The 24,621-nt window shown below is 35.7% G+C and overlaps 1 protein-coding gene across 3 annotated transcripts in view; it reads right to left on the bottom strand.

The window, feature by feature from the left end:
* TAF3 (TATA-box binding protein associated factor 3) overlaps positions 1–24,621 on the bottom strand; it is a 284,338-nt gene that overhangs the window by 21,606 nt on the left and 238,111 nt on the right. For all 3 annotated transcript variants that reach the window (XM_001363125.4, XM_056799436.1, XM_056799435.1), the window contains one exon: positions 1,414–1,672. In XM_001363125.4, the coding sequence (XP_001363162.1) occupies positions 1,414–1,672 (259 nt within the window). The remainder of the gene's footprint in view (positions 1–1,413; positions 1,673–24,621) is intronic.

Below are 24,621 nucleotides of genomic sequence, written 5' to 3'. Positions count from 1 at the left end.
TCTGTGTTTTTACTCCCTCAATCTGTCCTCTGCTTGAGGATAGTTTTGTTTTGTTTTTTCTCGGAGATCGCTGCAGGTTGTTCAGGGACATTGTAAAGCCATTACTGGAGAAGTCCATTACGTTCTCTTGTACCACAATGTGTCAGTCTCTGTGTACAATGTTCTCCTGGTTCTGCTCCTCTCACTCTGCATCACTTCCTGGAGGTTGTTCCAGTCTCCATGGAATTCCTCCACTTTATTATTCCTTTTAGCACAATAGTATTCCATCACCAACATATACCACAATTTGTTCAGCCATTCCCCAATTGAAGGGCATCCCCTCGTTTTCCAATTTTTGGCCACCACAAAGAGCGCAGCTATGGATATTCTTGTACATGACTTTTTCCTTATTATCTCTTTGGGGTACAAACCCAGCAGTGCTATGGCTGGATCAAAGGGCAGATAGTCTTTTATCGCCCTTTGGTCAGCCACTGACTTCTTCTGAGACTCAGTAGGTCATTTTTCAAGATATGCTTCTTGATAGGAAATGAGGGAGTTGGACTATCTGACTCCCAACATCACTTCTAGCTCCAATTGTATGATCCTGTGATCAGTCATTATATGAACTAAAATACAGTACATTTATTCAAAATTTTAATTGTAATAAGGTAAATGTTAGAAAACTTTATCTTCAAATAAAAGTAAATGCTAGAGGTTCTGTCATTCTAGAAATAAATTTGGAGCTATGCGCAAAAAGCTATTAAACTTGGTAAACCCTTTGACTCAGCAATACCTCTGTTAGGTCCATACCCTAAAGAGATCAAAGAGGAAAAGGACTCAGATGTACACAATTCTTTATAGAAGCTTTTTTCATGATGGCAAAGAATTGGCAAACTCAGGGTGGCCCATCAATTAGGGAATGGCTGAACAAATTATTACTTGAAGGTAATGGAATACCATTACTATAAAAAATGATGAAAGGGATGGTTTCAGGAAAACTTGGGAAGACTTGTATGAACTGATACAAGTGAAGTGAGCAGGAACAGGAGAACAATGTATATAGTAACACAAATGAAGTCTTGGGAACTCTGATCAACACCAATCATACTTTCAAAGGATTCATAATGAAACATGCTATCTATTCCCCTTCAGAAAATTAAGTTATGAACTCAGAGTGTAGATGAAAGAGAGAGAGAGAGAGACAGACAGACAGACAGACAGACAGACAGACAGATGAAAGAGAGAGAGAGAGAGACACACACACACACACAGAATAAAATGGCTAATTTGGAAATTTATTTTGCTTGACTACATATTTATGAAAAGTTCTTTTTCTTGCCATCTCAATGGGCAAAGGAGGGGGAAATAGGAAGGAGAGAACATGGAACTGAAAATAAAATAAAATATAATTAAAAAAAAGCAAATGTTACATACCACATAGTTACTAACTGTTTCTGTCACAACACTACGAACAGGTGCTTTGGAGCCTCCTGGTGCAGAGATCGCAGGAGAAGGTGGAGGAATCATAGCAGGTGATACAGAAGCTTGTGGAGGAGGTGGTATAGGCACTGGAGGAGGAGGAGTCATGTGAACAGGTGCAGGAGCTGGGGATGGTGCAGGTGGTGGTGATTTGGGTCTAGGAACAGAGGGTGATGGTTTAGCCTCTGGTGCGGGAACCACCTTGCTGATGACACTGTTAACACAAAGGAAGAAGATACACTTAAATGTAAGGATAAAATTGAATATTTAATTCAACAAACATTTATTAAATGCCTACAATATTTAAGGGACTATATGCTAGATATTAGTAATAAGACAGAATAGCTTTTGCCATCAAAAAGTTTATATTCCACTGGAGGACAAATACAAAAAGATATAAGCCATTGCAATGACATCTGAAGGAAACATGAAAGGCCTCAAGTAGGAGATGGTGCTTTAAGTGTGAAAAGTCTTGTAAAAGGTGGAAGTGTGGAAAATATGTGTTTTAGCATGAAGTAAATAATATAGTTAATTCATTTTACTCATCTTTTACCAAAGGTCTTTTTTATTTTTAATTCAGAGAGGGCAAAAAAAGCTTCAAATTCAAAGATCTATTGCTATTGACATTTTATCAAGATTAATTTTTACTATTCCCCAAGATAGCACATATAATAGGATATGTATCTACCAGGATTCTTCCCCCAAACCCTCACTCCCATATATGTTAGGACACTTTTTTCCCCTAAAAGGTTAGGAAGTTGTCTCTAAGACTGATTGGCCCAAAAGACTATGGTTTAAGCCGAATTACTATGACTTGGCTTTCTGAGCATTTAAGGGATATGGAATCCATGGAGTCCCAGAATATCAGACTTATAGAATGTTCCATAAGTAAATATACCCGGCCCTGAAGAATCTGGCTATAGCTAAATAAACTTCCTTTTGTTAAATTTTTGAGACCCACAGCATCCCCTTTCCTTCTAATTGCTGACCTTTAGGGTAAGGATGCTTTTTTACTTTCTTTGAATCCCCAGCACTTAGCACAGTGTCTAGCCCATACTAAGTACTTCATTTTTGTTACCTGAATAAATTCTATCACTATACTTCTGATCTTATGAACTGTAACAAGTACCTGTCCATTATTATCATTTATTCAAAAACATAATTTATTTATTTATTTTTACTTGGTTCATGTTATATTACCATGTATATGCTTATATGCTGCTCACATATGATCTTATGGTGTGTTATGAAAGCAGGTTTTATCTTTCTAACTGGACCATTAAATTCCTCAGTCAAATAATAAGTCCTCTGTATACTAGACATACACCCCTTATATATATATATATATATATATATATATATATATATATATATATATATGTGTGTGTGTGTGTGTGTGTGTATGTATACATGCACATTTTCTTTCTTTCTCTTTCTTTCTCTTTCTTTCTCTTCCTTCCTTCCTTCCTTCCTTCCTTCCTTCCTTCCTTCCTTCCTTCCTTCCTTCCTTCCTTCCTTCCTTCCTTCCTTCCTTCCTTCCTTCCTTCCTTCCTTCCTTCCTTTCTTTCTTAAAAAAGGGGAACATCTTTCTTTCTGTTTACTGAATGAATAAATTTAAATTAACCTTAGAGATTATGTAAGAACTCATAAGCTATTAACTGTGACATTCAAAACTGGTTAGTAGACACCCAAATATTCACAGTGAGACTATCTTGAAGGTAGACTCTTGTTGTAAAACACCATGGAAAGTAACTGGGTAAGTTATTATAAATTGCATTGCTAAAGACAAGATATTTCAAGTTTTAAAATTATTAGATGCTAATCAAAGAAGTCATAGAACCTTTTTTGGGGGGGAAAGAATCTTTAATTATGTGACTATGAATAGCCTTGATTAATTCTTTGGGCACAATTTGATAATTTAACATTTCCTTTTTATTTAAACAAGTAGGGAGATTATCAGATATTTCTTTAGTAAATTGACCTATTTTAGTAATAAACACTAGAAATGTATCACATTTGGGTAAAATTGCATATTTATAAATGTAGATTGAATCGAAAAACTAAGTCATTAAAGTTTACCTACTTAGATGGCAAATTTTTCATTAAAAAGGGAAAAATATTATTTAATATAAAAACTGATTTCTAATTACAAAGATACTATATAGTAGTACATCAAAGCAATTCCCTGGTGATTTTAGGAAAAAGGTAATTTTTAGCACCATTCCTATATTAGGTCAAGTAAGAAAAGTTATGTTAATGGCAAGATCTGAAACTAAACACCAATTTATTCTTATGATGAAATAATCCACTATATTTTTACAAAGCACTTATGATTTAATTTAGAATAATGATAGAAAAGATAACAGTAAAAATCACATCCATTATATAGAAACATCACAAACACATCATAAAACTAGTTTTGTTTAATTACATTTTGTTAAGGAGTGGAAGGTATGAAATGTACACAGACAAATATAGTATAAAGAAACATAAGTTTAGTTTTATAAATTTATATAGGTAGTATGCTAAGGAAGAGAGGAAAAAAGGGGAACATCTTTGCTCAAAAGGCCCTACTACTAGCATATTCTTTATTGGTTCTGTGTCCTCCAGTCCTTCCTAACCTGTGTACTTTCCTCTTTCCAATTGCCTTTTTTTTCCTACTGTAGATACTAATACCTCAGGTCTGTCAAGTACAACAATAATCTTTCACAAGTAGAGTTAATACATGCACCTTAAACATTCACCATAAACATTAAACAAACACCATAAACATAAGCAAAACATTGGTTTTGTTATTATGAGAAAGTAAGAAGCGTATTTTCTGACTTAAAATATTATAGTCACATAGTTGACTGGGTGAAAAGATGTGTTGTAGTATTAGTGACTGAGCAAATGAATTTCTGAACATTGGCAAAGTAGTAATTAAAACAAGTGATTTTTTTAACTATCTGGGAATTACAATATCTTATTATTTGTTTTTGAGAGAGCGTCTTTTTTTTTTCCTCCAAAGATTGTGTCATAGAATACAAGTTTAAGAAAAAAATCATTAACATCCCTGGAGATAATTCAAAACTTCTAGGCCATCATAAAGTCTCGGCTATGAATTATGATGTGAAGGTATATACTTTGTTAATCTATATAATTTTCTTGGTAACACCTAAGAGGTAGTGTGTTAAATTAGAAAAACATGATGGCCTTGAAATGAGAAGATCATGGTACTGAATATGGCTCTATCAACTATGTGATTTAGGGGAAATTAACTAGCCTATATCAAGCAAGCAAGCATTTATTAAATAGCAATGATAACCAAACCCTTAGGGTAGGTGTTGAGGATACAAAGAAAAACAAAATAATTTTTGCCTTCAAGGAATCTATATTCTATCTGGGAAAATGTGTACATAAATAAGCAAATAAATAAATAAATAAATGGTTAAATAAATAAATTTATTCAAGAAGTAGTGTGGCATAATGGATAGATAAATTGATTATATGACCTTGGGTGAGCTACATAACTTCTTGGTGGTCTAGGCCACAATTTTGGAACCTAAGTGGAATGGGAAACACCCCAGTGGGCTAACTCTTTGGATGAATGCAGATTATTAAGACTTTAGCAATACTACTGATTACTCTCTAGTCTTGCCTTTCCCTTTTTTGTTCTTTTAATTGTGAATTTCTTTTTTTGAACCAAGGCTTTATATTAATCTCTATTAAATCCATCTTAATTTTTTAGCCTGTGAAGATATTTTGAAATCCTAAGTGTTACTAGATGTGTTAGCCATTCTCCCAAGTTAAATATCATCTACAAATCTGATTATTATGCCATTTATGCTTTTATATGGGTCACTAATACAAATGTTAAATACCAAAGTATTAAGCACAGATCTTTAGGACATTCTATAGGGATCTTCCAAGCTGACCACAAATGAAACTGTGCGTTGTGCTATTTAGCCAGTTCTGAACTGATTTACCAGAACTATCAGATTTAGCTCATATCTTTTAGTTTTTAAAACAGGAATACAATGAGTTTGTAAAAAGTTTTGTTAAAATCTTAATAATGCATATTTAAAACAGTCCCTTGTTTTACCAGTTTAATAATGCTGTCAGAAAGGAAATGAAGTTAGTCTACTATGATGTATATATATCTTTACATAGTTTATATAGATATATAATTGTATCTTGATAAAGCCACACTAGTTTTTTTGTGATTATTTCCTTTTTTAAAAAATGTAATCAGGGGGCAGCTGGGTGGCTCAGTGTGGATTGAGAGCCAGGCCTAGAGATGGGACATCCCAGGTTCAAATCTGGCCTCAGACACTTCCTAGCTGTGTGACCCTGGGCAAGTCACTTGACCCCCATTGCCTAGCCCTTACCACTCTTCTGCCTTGGAACCAATACCTAGTATTGATTCTAAGACAGAAGGTAAGGGTTTTTTTTTTTAAATAAAAAAAATAAAAAATGTGACTATCCCAATAATACAATGTTCTATGATTTTGCTAGGAATCAAAATTAGGCTAAGTAGTCTAAAGTTTTAATATTCTGCTCTTTTAAAAGAGAAGGGGGCAACAGGGGAGGAGGAAATTTGTCTTTTTCTGGGTCTTTGGTTTTTCTCAGAATTCAAAGATCACTGTCAGTAGCTCAGCAATCATACCTTCTAGTTTTTTCAGTTTTTCTAGTCTTGGTGACATGGATAGATAGATAGATAGATAGATAGATAGATAGATAGATAGATAGATAGATAGATAGATAGATAGATAGATAGATAGACAGACCAAGCATTTATTAGATGCTTACTACACTTCAGGCAATGTAATAAATATAATCAAGCAAAGACAAGCTTTGCCCTGAAGGAGTTTATACTCTAATGGAAGAAAAGAAAACATGAAAGGAGCTGGGAAGGATAGAGGAACAAAGGACAGTACTGTGTAGGGTGGGAAATGGAGTGGTTTCCTTGCATACAATCCTGAGCCTCTGCAAGATAAGAAGTCAAAAAACTGATTCATCAAAAGTATGGGGAAACAGTGGAGGTGATGGCCTGAACAGAGGCAGCATAAAGGTTGGAAGTTATTGAGAACAGCAGCTAGGTATTTTCTTATTAGCTGTCTAGTTATTTTGGATTTTGACTTATTATTAGTCATTTCTAATATGTCTTTTACAATTCAGATTCTCCTTGTCAGAGAAAAAAGAAGCAAAATAAAAATACCTCTGCCTTACCCCCATTCTATCCATCGTCTGTTAACACTGTCTTTTCAATTGGGAATTGTAGTCCAATTCCTTTTTAGATTACACCATGACTAGATTTTTTTCTATACAATGACTAAAAACTTTCTACTTTGTTGCCCTTGGATTTCCTTACCAACCTCAACTCAATGTATTTTAGAACTCCTGGCATTTCTCTTATGTAAAAAATAGACTCGAACTCTGGACTTCAATCCCCAAAAGCCTTTGCTCCACTTCCCCAGAATGCTTTGTAATCTCACGCAATTCTGAGGTGGGCCGAGATAGAGGAAGGATTTAAGCTGATTGCAAAGGCTTTTGGGCTCTCTTTTTGGACTTCCGTTTTGGAGCAGAGGCGTCTCTTCCATGATGTGAGATTATCTTGTCTAGGCCACTCTGGCCTAGGCACGTGTTTCTTATCCTGTCTTTTCTTTAATCCTTAATCTTCAATAAACCTCTAAAAAATATAATACTTCTTGAAGAGAGAAACTAATTTCTACCTGCCTCAGTCTACCCTAAATTTTAATCTTTACACTTACAGGATCTACAACATTTCTGAATACATCCTACTCATACTTGTTTTCTTACTGTGTATGTTTAAAAATAGCTAAGTTGGTTGATGAATTGCATATATATTTACAAGTCTTCTTAAAGAGCTCTATTCTTTTGCATCACAACTGTTTTTTTGTCCTATATTTTTCTTCAGAACTTCTAATAGATTATACAATTTTTAATTCATAAGATCTAAGTTTTCTTTACATTTAAAAAAAATTTCTACTCAAAAATCTAGGGGACATGTTGAACTATGACCAACTTTTCCCTCTTCTCTACCGCTTCCCTACCTCCATTAACCTTCAATTCATTCTATTCTTATCTCTGCCTGTCAATATCCTTTATTCCTTCAAGGTCCACTCAGGAGCCATCTGCTTCATGAAACTATTACTGAATGATCATTTAGAATTCATTTTGAAGGGACCTAGTCTAATCTAACACATAACTAAATAGAATAAACTCCATATGTTTCCTGACAGGTTGTCAATGCAGATTAAAAGTCAACAACTCCCCAGGTATCATTCAACTTCTGGAAAGCTTTAATTGTTATTGAGTTCTTTCTTATATCACACCTACATTTTTTGGCTTGCAAATGCTACTCATTTCTCTTTTTAAAAAAAATGTGTGTTGACTAACTGTTGAGTGACTGGTATGTGATAGTATGAATAGAGTGGAAATGAATAGGCTTATTAAATCTGGGCATCAAGATTCATGTAAAGTGTGAGCACATCTGTTTTCTGAAAGGCAAGGTAAATAGAATCTTTAGTCCCATCCCAGCTGGGCCAATTGATAGCCTCTATTATAAGAAGCAATTTAATGGTAGGGAGAAATGTCAAAACTGCTATTATTCCTCAGTACTGTAGGACATTAGAACCCAGACCTTTAGGCTATGTGTTGCCCTCTATCAGAGTAATCAAGAACATCCCCTACCCAGTACCGGAGAGACACTGATTCTCTCAGTTCTCATCATAAATCAGTCTGTTTTAGGTAGAAAGTCTTTATTGGCTAGCTGAAAACTTTTATTTATTAGGATTTAACTTTTAAGTTTTTGTGGCTTCTGGCAATCTCCAGTAGAGGTCTGCATCAGTCTATCATAGTCTACAGGGAATTAATTTTGTCCTCTGCAGCCAAGCTGAACAAGACTATTCCCTGTTCCACATGGCAACCTTTCAAATACAGGAAAACAGCTAACCATCCAGGCTAAACATCCCCAATTCAATCAACCTACAAGCATTTGGTAAACACCTCCTATGTATCAGACATTGTGCTAGACACTAGGATTATAAATATACAAATGGGATAGTCCCTATCCTTCAGAAACTTACATTCTCTTGGTTTCCATTTATAAATGATCACACACTGCAAACTCGCCAAACTAGCCTTTTCTCTGTTTCTCATTTAAGTTCTCCATATTGTCTCTATAGCTATATCTACCTCCACTTCATAAAATATCTCTCTTCCTTCAAGATGAAGCTTAAATGTTACCTTTTACACATTAAAGCTTTTATTGATTCCTCCAACTGCTAATGTTCTTTCTTGTAGTTGGTTACTTTGTATTTATATTAATCAATGTCCTTCTTAAACTGCAATGTCCAGAAGTAAACACAACATTCCAGATGTGGTCTGACCAGGGAGCTATTATGTCTCATAACCCAGAAAGGTCATGGGCACTATGGCTCTCAATGCCACCCAAGACTAAAAACAACTGCTTTGGCTGTCATATCACATTAATAACTCACGTGAAGCTTACAACAGACTTATCTAACCAACTGGATATTTCCCCATCCTATTCCTATAAAATTATATTTGAACCTTTGTATGAATATTTCCATTTATCCCTCTTGGATTTTACTTTATTGAATTCATCCTTATATTTTTATCTGTTAAGATCTTTTTTGAATCCTGCTTCTGTCATACAGCTATCCCTTCCAGCTTTGTGTCATCTACAAATCAATAATAATCGGTAAAAATGTGAAACAGCTCAAGGCCAAGTACAGATCCCTTTGCCATTCCACTAGAGACCTCCTGACAAGCTGAGGGGTTTGGACAGAGGTCCATTACTGCCTACTCTTTGAGTCTGGTCATTTGACCATTTCCAAATCCATTCAACTATAATATCATATAATCCAAAACTATCTTAGCTTTTCTATAATAGTATGAGACACTTAACCAAATGCCTTGCTAAACCTAAATAAACTATATCTACACAGCATTCTTAATTCCCTGATTTAGAAGCTTTGTTAAAAAAAAAAGGAAATAAGGTTAGTCTGGCATGATCTCTTCTTGATAAAGCTATACCAACTCTAGGGAATCACTACTTCCTTTTCTTGGTGTTCAATAACCATTTCTTTAATGACTCATTCTAGTATTTTTCATGGAATTTCATTTAGTGACCATTGTAGACCATTCATTGTAGATTATCCTTGGCAAGTCCTACAGTAAATCTCCTTTGAAAATAATCTCCCAAATGCTGCTGACAGTGACCCAGCAATCATATTAAGTACCCACAAATATAGTTTACATAAGCCAGGAGGCTTGAGTTCATCAATGGAAATATTTATTGTGTGAACCCACTCCATTAGTCACTTTTGCGCAGCTCTTTCCTATACAGATTAAAAACAAAAACAACATAAAGCTCGAGCAGTTGTTTTTTTCTTTGCTGTTAGATGTTACCATTCCATTGTTTCTTTGATTCTCTTCTTTTCCTGAATATAACTTCCAAGATCATTTTTGGTGCCTTAACCATTTCTCACCTATCTCAGGAAATTCTAATTTCAAGCCCTGAGGAAGTTATTTTTATACTTATTTATGTTTTTAACATATTTATAACTATTTACTTCTATAATTAGAATTAGCTTTCTTGGCTGCCCGTGTTGCTAATATTTGCTGATAGGATCACAGATTTAGATCTGAAAGGGATATGAGGAGCAATCTAGACCAAGGTTTTAAGAGATTAAATGATTGCCCAAGTTCACACCAGGTAGTTAGTCCCAGAGGTAAGATTTTGAGCCAGGTCCTTTGACTCCAATGCTAGAGCTATTTCCATTGTAGCATTCTGTCTTTTAAAAGTTTAAGTTGGTTGACGAGTTTCATGAGCATCAGCATCAATCTGTTAAGACAACTCCCACTTTTTTCTCTTTAATATCGAGCACTTACTAAGTTTTCAAGTTTGCAAAGCACTTTAAGTATGTTATTCCATTTGATCCTCACAACAGCCCATTGATGTAGATACTATTATATTTTCATTTTATACATGAGGAAGCTGAGGCACAGAGAGGTTTAAGGGACTTGCCTAGCTGTCACACAACTAGTAGGGATCTGAGGTGGGAACTGAACACTTCAAGTCTGATACTCCGTCCACTGTACCACTGAGTTCACTGAAACTCTTTGCATGTGTCTTCAGATTTTAATTATTGAATTTCTCATTCCTCCTGAGCTTACCTCTACAGAATCTGAACTCATGGGATTCTATCTCTTTCCTCTGAACTCGTTGAAACCATGGATTTTCAAAATCTGGGGTGATATGTCAGACCATTTCTGGCTTTTCTCTCCTTTATCAGAAACTTTAGGACTATTCATTTCCCCTGAAATCTAATATAAAATCTGATTTACCATTTCTTTTACTTTCATGACATTCTGCCTTGCATTGCACTGTACTTATTTATGTATGAGTGATATATTCCATTTTTCATCTTTGTAACACAATCTTTCATAGTACCTGGTGCATATTAGATGTCTGAATAAATGCTTACTGAATCAATACATGTATTTCTTTGATCTATTTGGGATTCAATGATATCACTAGGTCAAATAGCATGCAAAGTTTAGTAACTTTTGGGGCATGGTTCTAAATTGCTTCCTAGAATGGCTGGGCATCAGTTTCAACAGTACTTCAATGTACCTGTTTTCCTGCTGTCCTCAAATACTGGTCATGTTCAATAAAATTTTTTTTTTGATACATTAAAATACCCATTTAACTCTCTCCTTCCCCTCCCCAATGGAGAAAGAATCATTTAACAAAAAGATATGTGTATATATAAAACTTTCTTATTTATTTCTATTTCTCAATTCTTTCTCCAGAGGTGGACATACATAAGTCATTCTTCAAACAGTATTTCTGTTGCGGTTTGTAATGTTCTCTTGGTTCTGCTTGTTTCACTTTTCATAATTTAATGAAGGTCTTTCCATGTTTTTCCAAAATTAATGTTCTTCATTTTTTATGGTGCTGCATTATTCCATCACAACCATATGCTATAATTTGTTTGACCATCTTCCTGTTGATAGGCACCCCTTCAACTTCTAGTTGTTTGCCACATTTTCCACTTCTGTCAGCTTTGCTAATCTGACAGGTATGAGATGGAAATCATGACTTTCCTAATGAAAGACATCATTACTTTGATGGCCACATCGTATTATGGACTCATTCTGAATTTGAGCATTGATCCCTCCCCTTTTTATTGAACACTACTTCCTCTTCCCCTCTAAGTATCTTCACATGAACTATTATTTAGCTATAGTTTCTCCATTCTATTCTTGTGAAATCAATTATTTAACCACAATCACAGAATTTTATATTATATGCCCACTGGGCTATTTCCCCAATTTATATTCATACTTACAAATTGGTAACATAGCTCATGAACTACTACTGGTATGATTCCCATTAACAATCAGCCAGTAACTTAATTAGCTCTTAGCAAAAGTATTTGCTCAGATGATATAGCAAAAACAGTAGTTAAAAATCATTCCCCATTCTCTAACTCCTCTGATTAGCCTTGGCTAGACTCTCCAAGATATTTATACACTTCCACTAGAAGAGCAGGCTTAAACTTGGATTACACTGGCTGGGATGCAAGGATGCAAGACACAGCATATAGAATATGCTGTAAGGCTCTTGGTACAACAATTCCTGGAAATCCTTTATTTCTTCATAGAGTTCTCACACAATTCCACTTGCATCTATATTGGACAGGCTATTCATCTGGGTTCTCAGGATCTGTTCCTATCCACAGTAAGACTCTCTCCTCTAATGCAAAGGGCCATTTTCCTTGAAGCTGTTACTTCCTCTAGGTGATTGCTTTTATATCTGTCTGGAGTGCATGTCTTTGCTCTTTGCTACATAAGGGGTCTCTAAGCTACATGGAGGATAGGAAGATGAAGAGTAGAAAGGAATCCCTTCCACAAGTGGCTCCAGGCTTTCAATCTCTCCTCCCTCTCTAAAACTTGAACTAAGTTTTTTGCCTTCAAAAGTGCAGCTGATTCATTTGCTCTATCAAATATTTCTTATTCCCCTCCTGACCCAATCAAGATAAGATTAGAACATCTTTGTTTCAAAGACTTCATTAACACCTTGTTATTATACTTTGGGTTTTCTATGATTATATCAACTGAGATGTTAAGAGAAACCCTCTCTCCTATGGTTACTAAATTTTATCTTATTAGATTTGTTGCAGCCTGTTTTTTAAAAAATAATAATTAATATTTTGATTTGATCATTTAACATATTGGAAGGGAGTTGACTGTCCTTCCTAGCTTAGGGTTATATATGAATCCAACAAACATGAATTATTCATCCATGCTATTGATAAAAGTGTTTAATAAGACATATATCTAGATCATTCCACCAACAACTTCTCAAAGTCAGCCTCAACATTAACTAATTAATGATTACTGTTGGTTCTAGTCTTTAGGTCAATTCCAAATGATCATCTAACATACTGGCATCAGACTCAAATATGAAATGGGGTCTATTAAATCATACCAGGAATCTTTAAAATGTATTATGCTTTATTGCATTTTTATTTTATTATATATTACATTTTAACCTGGTTTGAGCCAATCTATGAGTGTTGTGGGTTATATATGGGCTACATGTTCAAAACCTCTAGTCTAGCACAATTCTCCCATATTCTCTACAAGGAAAGGATGAGAAACTTAATTAAATGCTTTGCTAATTGCCTACTATATTATGTCTACATTCCACAGATCTGGTCTAACCAAGGAACCTATCCCTAGAACTATAGGTCTATTAATTGTAACTTTATTGATAAAGAAAAGTTATTTTTAGCCTAACTTGTTTTAAACTAGGTCATAATGGAACTTAGTGATTACTACTACCTCCTTTCTAAATGTTCCCAAACCAAGCCAAATATTCTAGGATTCTGTTAAGGATCAAAGTCAAGCTCAACAATACATAATTTGCAGAACTGATCCTCTTTCTTTTTATAAATATAGATATCTGTGCTTCTCTAGTCTTGTAACATCTTTCCTACTTTCCATAATCTTCCATACATGACCAATAATAGCTCACCATTCACAACCACTAGTGATTTCAGTAACCCAGAGTGTAGTTAGCAGTCATGCTGACTGTAAATCACTGAGGACAGTTAGTTCCTCTCATATGGTCATCTTACCTATTTTGGGTTTCAATTTTATATTTACTTTTTTTTTATCTGTCCCAAATCCAAAAATTGTTCTCTTTGGAAGAGAAAACACAAGCAAAATGAAAGTTGAGTAGTTCTATTTTCTCACCAGAAGTAGCTATGATCATTTTTTCCATCCACTCCAAAGAGCAGTTCTGTTTCTTCTGTGATTCTCCTTTTGTCCCCTAACATGCGGTGGAGGTTGGAGGGGGGTAGTATTTTTTGTTGTCCTTAACATCCACTGCCTACCATAGCTGATTAGGGGCTTTAGTGCTACTGACTCTGTTCTCTCTCCATAACCTACTCTTATTTCTTTCTTATATACATATGTATGAAAAATTCAAGTCAATCAATAAAAGAATAACTTGTAGAGAAGCATTTATGTATTTAGGCAGCTCTTTTTTTCCCTTGTCAGAGTCTGAATAACTTGCAAGGCCCAGATCTGCTCTGCAATAGTATGGCTTTATACTACTGGACCTTCCCATTTGTGGTCCTGCTTTCTAAAAAGCTCCTTATTAAAGAAATCTTTTTCTGGGAAGTCAAGTGCTCAACTACAGAACCCAGGACTTATGGAATTCTGAATTAAACATTAGGTAATCCACAAGGGTATAAATGTCATTTATTTCCTTCCTTCCTTCAACCCTTACCTTACATCTTAGAATCAATACTATGTATTGGTTCCTACATAGAAGAGCACAAAGGGCTAGGCAATGAGAGAGAGAGAGAGAGAGAGAGAGACAGACAGACAGACAGACAGACAGACAGACAGACAGACAGACAGACAGACACCAGATTTGAACCAAGACCTCTCAAACCACTGAGCCACTTGGCTGTCCCCATAAATGTTAGTTTCTTAGAATAACTAGTTGCTGATCTGTATTCAGAAAAGGAAATCAGAAAGTAGCCAGGGACTTCGGCTTGTTTTGGCAGGTACATGTTGCCATGCCAACTGCCATATGCTTTTACTTCAAGTCAACATTGCATCTGGGGATTCAGGGACAAATCCTTTTCCTTCCATCTTCTGCTAGATATCTAAGAGGAAGAAAGTTTGTGACAAGGGAGAAAGGTTCAAGAGAGAAAAAACCATTTCCACAGCTGAATCTTTTAAAGAATAGAGAGGGGAGAGGTTCTTTTTACATTCAGTTACCAATCTTCTTTGATGTTGCCGGTCAGTCATTAGGAATATATCAGGAGTTTCCTATGCAATCCCAGAAAGTCACTTGGGCACATATCTCTAAAAGGCTAGTGCTAATGTCAACCTCCATGGCAGACTTCTGACAAAGATTTGTACTCAGTAATCCTATCAAAATGCACTGAATAGATATAGAATTAAGTAATATGTATATATATATATATGTACATTTCATACAAACACATACATATATACACAAATACCCCCATACTAATAGATGTATATATTTGGTACATACAATGATTCACTCCTGATCACTCCTGCTACAATTAAAATTTAACTCCTCCCTCACTGATCCTTTTGCTACTTAATCTCAGACGTCCCTTGTATTTCTCTAGCTGCTATAGTCTATATGAATTCTAAACATATCTAATCTAATAAACCATAAGGAATCTGATGACCCTATTTATAAGACAACAGAACACATGGATGATCAGATTAATTTGGTGAAAACAAAACAGCTTTATAATGCAATTCCTATTTCTAAAATAAAACTAGTTACTTGGTTGTATTGAAATGGGAGCTTAAAAAGTAAAATTTTAAAACAACTGAATTGGTGTTATGTGTCTTGAACTGGGATAGTCTCCCAAATTTTTATTTCTTCCCTGCTTCTGATTTTATATTAGCATTTATTGAAGCCTGCCACTGTCATGCATTGGCTCTGTGTCTGTGGACAAATTATTTAACCTCTAAGGACTCTATGGTGCTCTTTAATACTCTAAAATACAGAGAATGTGACAACTTGCACTGGCATGAATTTCATCACCTGGGACTTCTTGTTACCAGTAAGATCTAGTTTAGCCCCTATTTCTATTGATTAAAGTATAGCAGCCCAACTACTAAGGAACAGTTATGTGGCACCATAGTGTAAAGCCTGGAGTCAGGAAGGTCTGAGTTCAAATTGAACCTCATATATGACCTAGCTGGGCAAATCACTTAATCTGTTTGTTTCAGCTTCCTCATCTGTAAAATGGAAGCAATAATAGCACCTACCCCAAAGGTTGCAAGGATCAAATGAGATGAGACAATAACACCACTACTACGACTACGACGATGACGACGATGATGACTACTACTAGAGAGAGAAAAGTGAAACCATCACAGGCCTGGGAGTTTATAAACCTATAATAAATTTATAATCTGGTAGGTTTATAAGATTATTTCAATTCTGAATTTCTCTATAATTTTTGTTTACAACAACAAAATATAGCATTACAAAAACAGTTAAAATTGGTCTCTACTCATTTCCTCTCATTTCCAACCTTTTACAGAATAACTTTTATATATAGTATGCAAAGAGATAATTATGATGTTCATCTCCTAAAGTCCTGTAAAATAATTTAGATTCCTATTAGTGCTCAACTGAATAACTATGTAACTTTTGTTTTATACTCTTCCAAATAGATATTGGACCTTTAGATTTTTCTCCTGCAAATATCAGTTTTTCTCTCCTACTTAAATGCCTACTGAGTTTTTCTCTAAAGCTTTCTGTGGAATGAGTAATGTCTTACAGAACAAGAAACACCATACACAGATGCGTCCCACAATAGCTCCATGCTGCCTGCATTACAGCTTTTTGAGGATTTACTCATAGTATTCTACTGTTTCACACAGTGGTGTTATTCATAAAAATGTGCAGAGGGAGGGTCTCTCAGCAAGATTCTTTTACCTGTTACACCACCATAAAACAGTTTAATAAATGGAATGGGTCATGATTGTTTGGCCCATAATGCAAACTCACAGCTTAACAAATCAATGAAGAGTCAATCCTCCCTTTCTAGCCACATAAACACAGCCAAGCTTAAAGGCAAATAAAAAATTTGTGAATCTTAATTTTTCCACAAGTATTTGAAGAGAACTAAAGAATTTTCCCCTAAGTCTTCTCTTCTGCATGCTAAACATGCTTAGTTCCTTTAATAGATCCTCATGACCTGGACTTAATAATTTTCATCATTCTAGAAGGGAAGGAGAGGATGACTTCTAGGTTGTGAGCCTAGGGGACTGGAAGGATGGTGGATTCCCCCTGATAGTAACAGGAAAGTTAGGAAGGAGGAGGAAGATAAAAGGAGTAAAGATACTAAGCAAGTGCCCTGGTGCCTTGTTAAAGGATATCATGACTAGAGGATATGACTATGGATCCTAGTTATCTCCTGGTCCTTGTAATGGTGTTGGGGTTGGGGTTGGGGAGGGAGTAATATAACTCTATATAAAAAATAATTGGCAACTGAGCCAGGAAGAACTGCCTCCTTAATAGACTAGATAAGGAATTGAAAAGGAAAAAAAAATTTCCCTCCTCTTTTGAGCATCATACTTTGACTATACTGCCTCTCCCTTAAACTTCCAGTTGGGGGATCAGGCTGGGAATTTATCTACTTCCTTTTCCCTAGTAGTAGCAATGGTGGAAAAAATTTCATGTCTGCAATAAAATGGACATGTCTACCTAGATAAACCTAAGACAGGATCTTAGATCCCTGGATGACTCTTCTGCTTCGTATTTCTTTTCTGATTTGAAAAATCATTAGTGGTTGTCCAGAGTGAAATGGAAGTACACCCTTCTCTGAGGAGGAGATAGGCAATTCTAAACGGTGGAGCCATGCCCTGTTTGCTCAGAAGAGTAACTTGAGTTTTCTATTCTCAGATGATAAAGACTAAGTTGAAAGTGAAATCTTTTCAGTAGTCTCACAAGTCTTTCAGGAGCCCTTCCCATTTCTGAGGACACCACAAAAAGAGTTATAGGTTGGGGGCAGCTGGGTAGCCCAGTGGATTGAGAGCCAGGCCTAGAGATAGGAGATCCTAGGTTCAAATCTGGCCTCAGACATTTCCCAGCTGTGTAACCCTGGGCAAGTCACTTGACCCCCATTACCTAGCCCTTACTACTCTTCTGCCTTAGAACCAATACACAGTATTGATTCTAAGATGGAAGGTAAGGGTTATTAAAAAAAAAAGTTACAGGTTATTGTTTCATGTTTAAATACTTCTTATATGGAACAGAAAAGAAATGAGTCCTATCTCTGATGTGTACTGCTTTGTACAGTAAATCTTTCTAAATGGGACCCTCTTAATCTTTAGTAGGGGAGATGCTGTACATGAGCCATAACTAAGCATTAAGAGACTTAACCCAGAGTTCTACCCATAAAGGGTGAGAATGCTTGAATACTTCTCTTTGAGATCCCACAGAATGAATGTGACTCTGCTTAAGCCAAGAGCCATAGTCCTAATTATAGGAAAGGACTCTGTTGGATCTAGTGATATTTATATATTGCTTTAATATTTACAAAAAGCTTTACATAGTGTCTCGATCCCTAAAAACTGTGAGATAGGTTATTATTACTTCCTTACAGGTGAGAAAAATTAGGCATAGTGAGTTTAAGAGGCTTCCTCAAAATCATATTAATAAGTAATTAGAGTAGGAATCAAATTTAGGTCTCTAATCTAAGACCAGAACTCTTCATTATACCACTCTCTTATTTTTCAAGTTAATTTTCTCAATTTTGTGACAGAAAATGTTTATTTTTTTTAAATGCTAGTGGACACTCTCTTTTAAACATCCTGATGACTTTAAATATTCTGATGACTTCCCCTGACCATCCTTTTCTGCAGTCACTACTGTCTGAAAGGAAAAAAATATTTGTCTAAAATTATCAAAAATAGTTTTCTTAGGCCATCTTGGGTAAGGTAATAAATTAATTCTACACTTCGTCTACAATGAATTAAAATAAATGTTGGGTGATGTCCAATTGGAAAGTGAAATCAACTGGATATTTGGGTCAAAGGATCAAAATTACCTTGGAAAGATAAAAATCGGAAGAAAATATATTTATTACCAAAATTTGACTTGGCAAGATGGGTGCTAAAACTGAATACCTGGTTTGAACATCTCTCTCTCTCTCTCTGATGTTAAAAAATGTGTGGACACATGCATAAAAGATAATGGAAAGTGAAACTGGATACATACCTAGGTAGCTTTAAAAAATCAATTATATAGAAACATGGATAACTATCAATGAAAAGTAGAAGTCCTTTCATTTAAACAGGACAGTCACCCCTTGCTATATTGCAGTTCACTTATCTAGGCTTCACTGTATTGTGGGTTGTTGTTGTTTTTTAAAAAAGTCTAATTCTGTATCAAGGAGTTACACTTATCCCAGCACCCTATTGGCTTATGGAATGAAAGGCAACAAATCACAGAGCTGTGTTCTGTCCTGGCTCTGATTGGTTCAGTGACTATAGATTAATAAGAATGTGGAAAAGGTTTAAAGGAGTGTGGGAAGGGTTTATAAAGCCTTCAAATATATATAAATAATAAAATAACTATAACGTTGCTACTTTGCAGATTTTCACCTACACAGGGGTCTCTTTATTTAAAACTTATTAAGCACCTATGCGGAAAAAGGCTGTTAATTTGTATTTTGCAGTGTTATTTTTAATATAAAATTTTTAAATGAATTACATTTTCAAAAAAGAAAACTTCACATAGCCACATTTTATGTTTACCCTCAGCCCTGGGACAATGTCAATTTTTGGCCCTTAGAATTAAGTGAAGGTTTAATGAAATACGAAATTCTGGGAGGATCTCGTGGCTTTCTGAAAGGTATTTGATCTTCTTATTTATGGAAATAATATTAGAAGATGCTTTTGGAAAAGAAAAATAGCTCTTTGAAATGAATGAACACTAATTTTCAATGCTTTAAAAAGAAGTATAAATAGGTACGCTACAGAGAAAGAAAAACAATCATTTACTAAAGTGTTCCTCATTAGGGAATGTGAAAGCTGTAAGTCAATTATAATAGGAAACTATTTTATAGGGTTAAGTATATCTCCAGGTTTACTGGATAATATCTAACCCAAAACAAAAGGTCAATATCTAATAGACTTAAGTAATAAATTAGACTGTAATTAAAATTTTGAATCTTAATGTAGTTAATGTGCTTAAGTCATGGTTTAAACACTAATATGGATACCATGAAATATATGAATCATCATCTAGCTGAAATCAGCTTGTCCATTTTCATCACAGGAATTATCAGATACCTTTAACTAAATTCTCATCTTTCTTTTTTAATTTTCTTTTCTTTTTTTCTTTTTTTTAGTTTTTAAAACATTATTTTATTTGGTCATTTTCATAATTGTTCATTGGAAGCAGATCATTTTCTTTTCTTCCCCCCCAACTCCCCGCCATCCCTTCCCTAGCCGAGGCATGATTCGTCTGGGTATCACATGTGTCCTTGCTCTGAACCCATTTCCTTGTTGTTGGTATTTGCATTAAGGTGCTCATTTAGCATCTCTCCTCGATCATGTCCCCTCAACTTCTGTAGTCAGGCAGTTGCTTTTCCTCCGTGTTTTTACTCCCTCAGTTTGTCCTCTGCTTGAGGATAGTTTTTTTGTTTTTTTTTCTTGCAGATCACTGCAGGTTGTTCAGGGACATTGTAAAGCCATTACTGGAAAAGTCCATTATGTTCTCTTGTACCACAATGTGTCAGTCTCTGTGTACAATGTTCTCCTGGTTCTGCTCCTCTCACTCTGCATCACTTCCTGGAGGTTGTTCCAGTCTCCATGGAGTTCCTCCACTTTATTCCTTTTAGCACAATAGTATTCCATCACCAACATATACCACAATTTGTTCAGCCATTCCCCAATTGAAGGGCATCCCCTCATTTTCCACTTTTTGGCTACCACAAAAAGCGCAGCTATGAATATTCTTGTACAAGTCTTTTTCCTTATTATCTCTTTGGGGTACAAGCCCAGCAGTGCTATGGCTGGATCAAAGGGCAGACAGTCTTTTATCGCCCTTTGGGCATAGTTCCAAATTGCCCTCCAGAATGGCTGGATCAATTCACAACTCCACCAGCAATGAATTAGTGCCCCCACTTTTCCACATCCCCTCCAGCATTCATTACTTTCCATAGCTGTCATTTTAGCCAATCTGCTAGGTGTGAGGTGATACCTCAGAGTTGTTTTGATTTGCATCTCTCTGATTATAAGAGATTTAGAACACTTTTTCATGTGCTTATTAATAGTCTTGATTTCTTTAACTGAAAATTGCCTACTCATGTCCCTTGCCCATTTTTCAATTGGAAAACGGCTTGATTTTTTGTATAACTGGTTTAGCTCTTTATAGATTTGAGTAATTAGACCGTTGTCAGAGGTTTTTGTTATGAAGATTGTTTCCCAATTTGTTGTTTTCCTTCTAATTTTAGTTACATTGGTTTTGTTTGTACAAAACCTTTTTAATTTGATGTAGTCAAAATTATTTATTTTGCATTTTGTGCCTTCTCATCTTTCTTTTGATAGATTCAAATGAAGAATTTTTTCATCTCTGTGAACTAATATATATTAATGGTGCTTTGGGAACTCTTGGGGTAATTAAAAAAATTTCAATTTCTTTAGTATCTTTACTAGGAAAATGATCTCTCAGAGTGGTAGAGTAGGACCACAGTAATTTGTTTTGCATATTACTTACATAAATGTTAAATCTAAAATTCCAACTATTTAAAAGGGTATGTTTTTTTTTAAAAAACCATTTCTGGAAGCTTAATTGTTGAATAATCTTTTAAAAAATGGAACTTTAGTCTTTTTTTATAAAGAACTCGCTCTGAAGTAACTATATAACAATTCTGCATCAATGAAGTCAGAAACACAGGAATGGAGTGAGGTTATGGAATTTTCATCTTCAAAAACAAAAATAGGGTCGATTCTAAATTGGGATTGTTTAAAAGATAAGAGAGCTAATATCATGGGGGGAAGAAAAAGAGGGGGGAGGGAGAGAATTTGTGTGTGTGTGTGTGAGAGAGAGAGAGAGAGAGAGAGAGAGAGAGAGAGAGAGAGAGAGAGAGAGAGTGTATAAAAGAGTTTGAGAATTCAGAATTTATGTTCTTTGAGCACTGTGGTTTAGAGCTTTCCTTTGCTCAGCTGTTATTCAAGACAGGTTAAAAAACTTTAAAATAGTACTTGAAGAAAATCTCTCTTTTGCTTTTACTCTGCATCTCTGTTTCTGGGTTCTTTGGAGTTCCGTTGCTAATCTTTGTTTTGAAAAATGTCTGAGGTTCTCTGTGATTTCTGAATAATGTGGTTGCTAAAACATCTATTTTCTTTCTAACTCAGGTGGCACCTGTTCTTTTTTGGGGGTCATAAAATCCTTTGTCAGTTTGGTGAAACCAATAGATGGTTTTGTTTTTCAGCAGAGTGCTTATGACATATATCATACTAGAAAGAAATGCTAGGGGGCAGCTGGGTAGCTCAGTGGATTGAGAGTCAGGCCTAGAGATGGGAGGTCCTGGGTTCAAATCTGGCCTCAGACACTTTCCAGCTGAGTGACCCTGTGCAAGTCACTTGATCCCCCATTGCCTAGCCCTTGCCACTCTTCTGCCTTAGAACCAATACACAGAACTGATTCCAAGATAGAAGGTAAGGGTTTAAAAAAAAAAGAAATGCTAAATTTCAGTTAGATAGTACAGATAATAAAAATGCAGTGTTTTCATGTGAGTTCACAGACACCTCCTCTCCCCAGAAATCCAAGGACCTCTTAAAAGTTTGTAGTTCTCAGGTTAAGAACCCTTAAGCTAAGGATACACAAACTTCATTAGGTTATTACTTTATTTCTAATATAATGCAATGCATTGTATGGCAAAGCAACACTCATTTATTAAACACCTATTAAGTTCCAAGCACCAGAGACACAAATAAAAACCTTAGGAGAGAAAACACACACAGACACACAGACACACAGACACAGACACACACAGACACACAGAGACACAGAGACACAGACACACACACACAGACACACACACAGACACACACAGACACACACAGACACACACAGACACACACACACACACACACACACACACACACACACACACGACAGTCACTTTCCTCAAGGAGCCTACAACCTAACAAGGAAAGCTGTTCAGTCATTTCAGGCTCCTCCAACTTTTCATGATCCCATTTGAAATTTTCTTGGCAAAGATACTGGAGTGGTTTGCCATTTCTACCTCTTGTTCATTTTATAGATGAGGAACCTAAAGCAAACAGGGTTAAGTGATTTTGCCCAGGGTCACCCAGATAGTGTCTGAGGCCAGATTTGAACTCAGGAAGATGAATTTTCCTGACTCTAGGCCTAGTAGCTGATGGGAAACGAAGGATTCTGAACCCTCTTTAAATGGAGGCTCTGAGAAGACTTTTTTGCTCTGCCTTTCAACACTTTAGAACCACGGTAGCAAACCTAGGGAATACATGCCAGAAGGGGCACTTAGAGCCCTCTCTGTGGGCATGCGTGCCATTGCCCCAGCACAGAGTTCACCAGAGTTCATTAGTAGAAAGCCAGAGGGATGCAGAGCTGGGCTGCTTCCCTCCCCCTCTCCATGGACACCTCAGGACATTTTTCACATCACCTGCCCCTCTAAAAGATTTGCCATCACTGTTCTAGAGGGACAGAGTACTGAGTACTAAAACTGATGCAATCTCCATGTTTGATGAGCTTTTCCTGGGAAAAGCATGATAGTGGCAAAGTCTAATGCAAGGAGAAGAGCTAGTGGAAAATGAAATTTCCTAAATTTTTTTTCAATCTCTTGACTTTTTTCTAATATTTCTGTCTAAGGAGCCACTAAATTTTAAATTCTACTTATTTTCCCCCCTCTTAGACTATGCTTGCAATTTTTGTGGAGGCTGTCTTCCTCCAGATTTATCTCTTGGGTGCCATGATGTATAATATTTCTTCTTAGTATTCAGTGTCATCTTCAGTACACTCAAACCTAATATCTTGGACTGGAACTTTGTACATTCCCATGCTCTTGAATGGGATGGTTGCCCCCCACCCCCAACCCTACCCTGGACAAGGGAAGGAGAAAGGAAGAGAGTGGCCCAAGTGCTCCACTCAGGGGAAGGGAATAAGTGCTCCCATTGGGCTGCTGGGCAGAGGGGCAGGAAGGTGTGGTGGAGGGTGGGGGTAGGGGGTTAGGGTGGGAAGAAGCTCCTCTTGAGTCCCTCTGCCTTTCTAGTGACTAACTCTGATGGGTGACGCTGTGCATGCCCTCAGATGTCTCTGCAAGCCAACTCTGGTACAAGTTTCATAGGTTTACCATCATATCCATATTGTCTTCCCCAACACAATATAAGCTCTTTGAGGACAGGAATTACTTCAATACTGTCTGTATCTACAGCTTCTTAAACAGTACCCAGTACATAATAGATACTTAATAAATGTTTACTGGTTGCCTGAAAAAGATAGGTCAGTCAACCTAAGAGATAACTGACAAAGATGACCAAAAAATGTTGAGTCAACAATGAAAGGAGTGTGGAAAGATAGGCACATTAATACATTGTTGATGGAGCTGTGAAATAGTATAACCATTTTGGAAAGCAATTTGGAATTATGCAAACAAAGTAACTAAAACAGCTATACCTTTTTAACGAGAGATTCTAATTTTGGTCTTATACCTGAGGAAGTCACTGTTAAGAAATAAGTCCAAAATATTTATTTTTAATTTAATTTAATATTTACTTTTTATGATAGCAAAGAACTGGAAACAAAGTAGATGCCCACTGATTGGGGAATGATTAAACAAATTATGGCACATGAATGCAATATACTATGAAAAAGATATATATGCTGAATAGAATATTGAAAATATCTATAAGAATTGATGCACAGTAAATAACAGTATAAAATGCAATAATTATGAGAATGAAAACAGAACTAATAATCCCACTAAAAATAAATAGTTATTGTAATAAAATGATAAAGATTAAGTAGGAATTAAATGAAGACTTATGAGAGAGCAT

The sequence above is a fragment of the Monodelphis domestica genome, chromosome 5, assembly GCF_027887165.1.
Source record: "Monodelphis domestica isolate mMonDom1 chromosome 5, mMonDom1.pri, whole genome shotgun sequence".
NCBI classification, from domain to species: Eukaryota; Metazoa; Chordata; class Mammalia; order Didelphimorphia; family Didelphidae; genus Monodelphis; species Monodelphis domestica.
The sequence above is the reverse complement of the archived record's forward strand: the minus strand, read 5'-3'. Positions and strand labels throughout refer to the sequence as shown.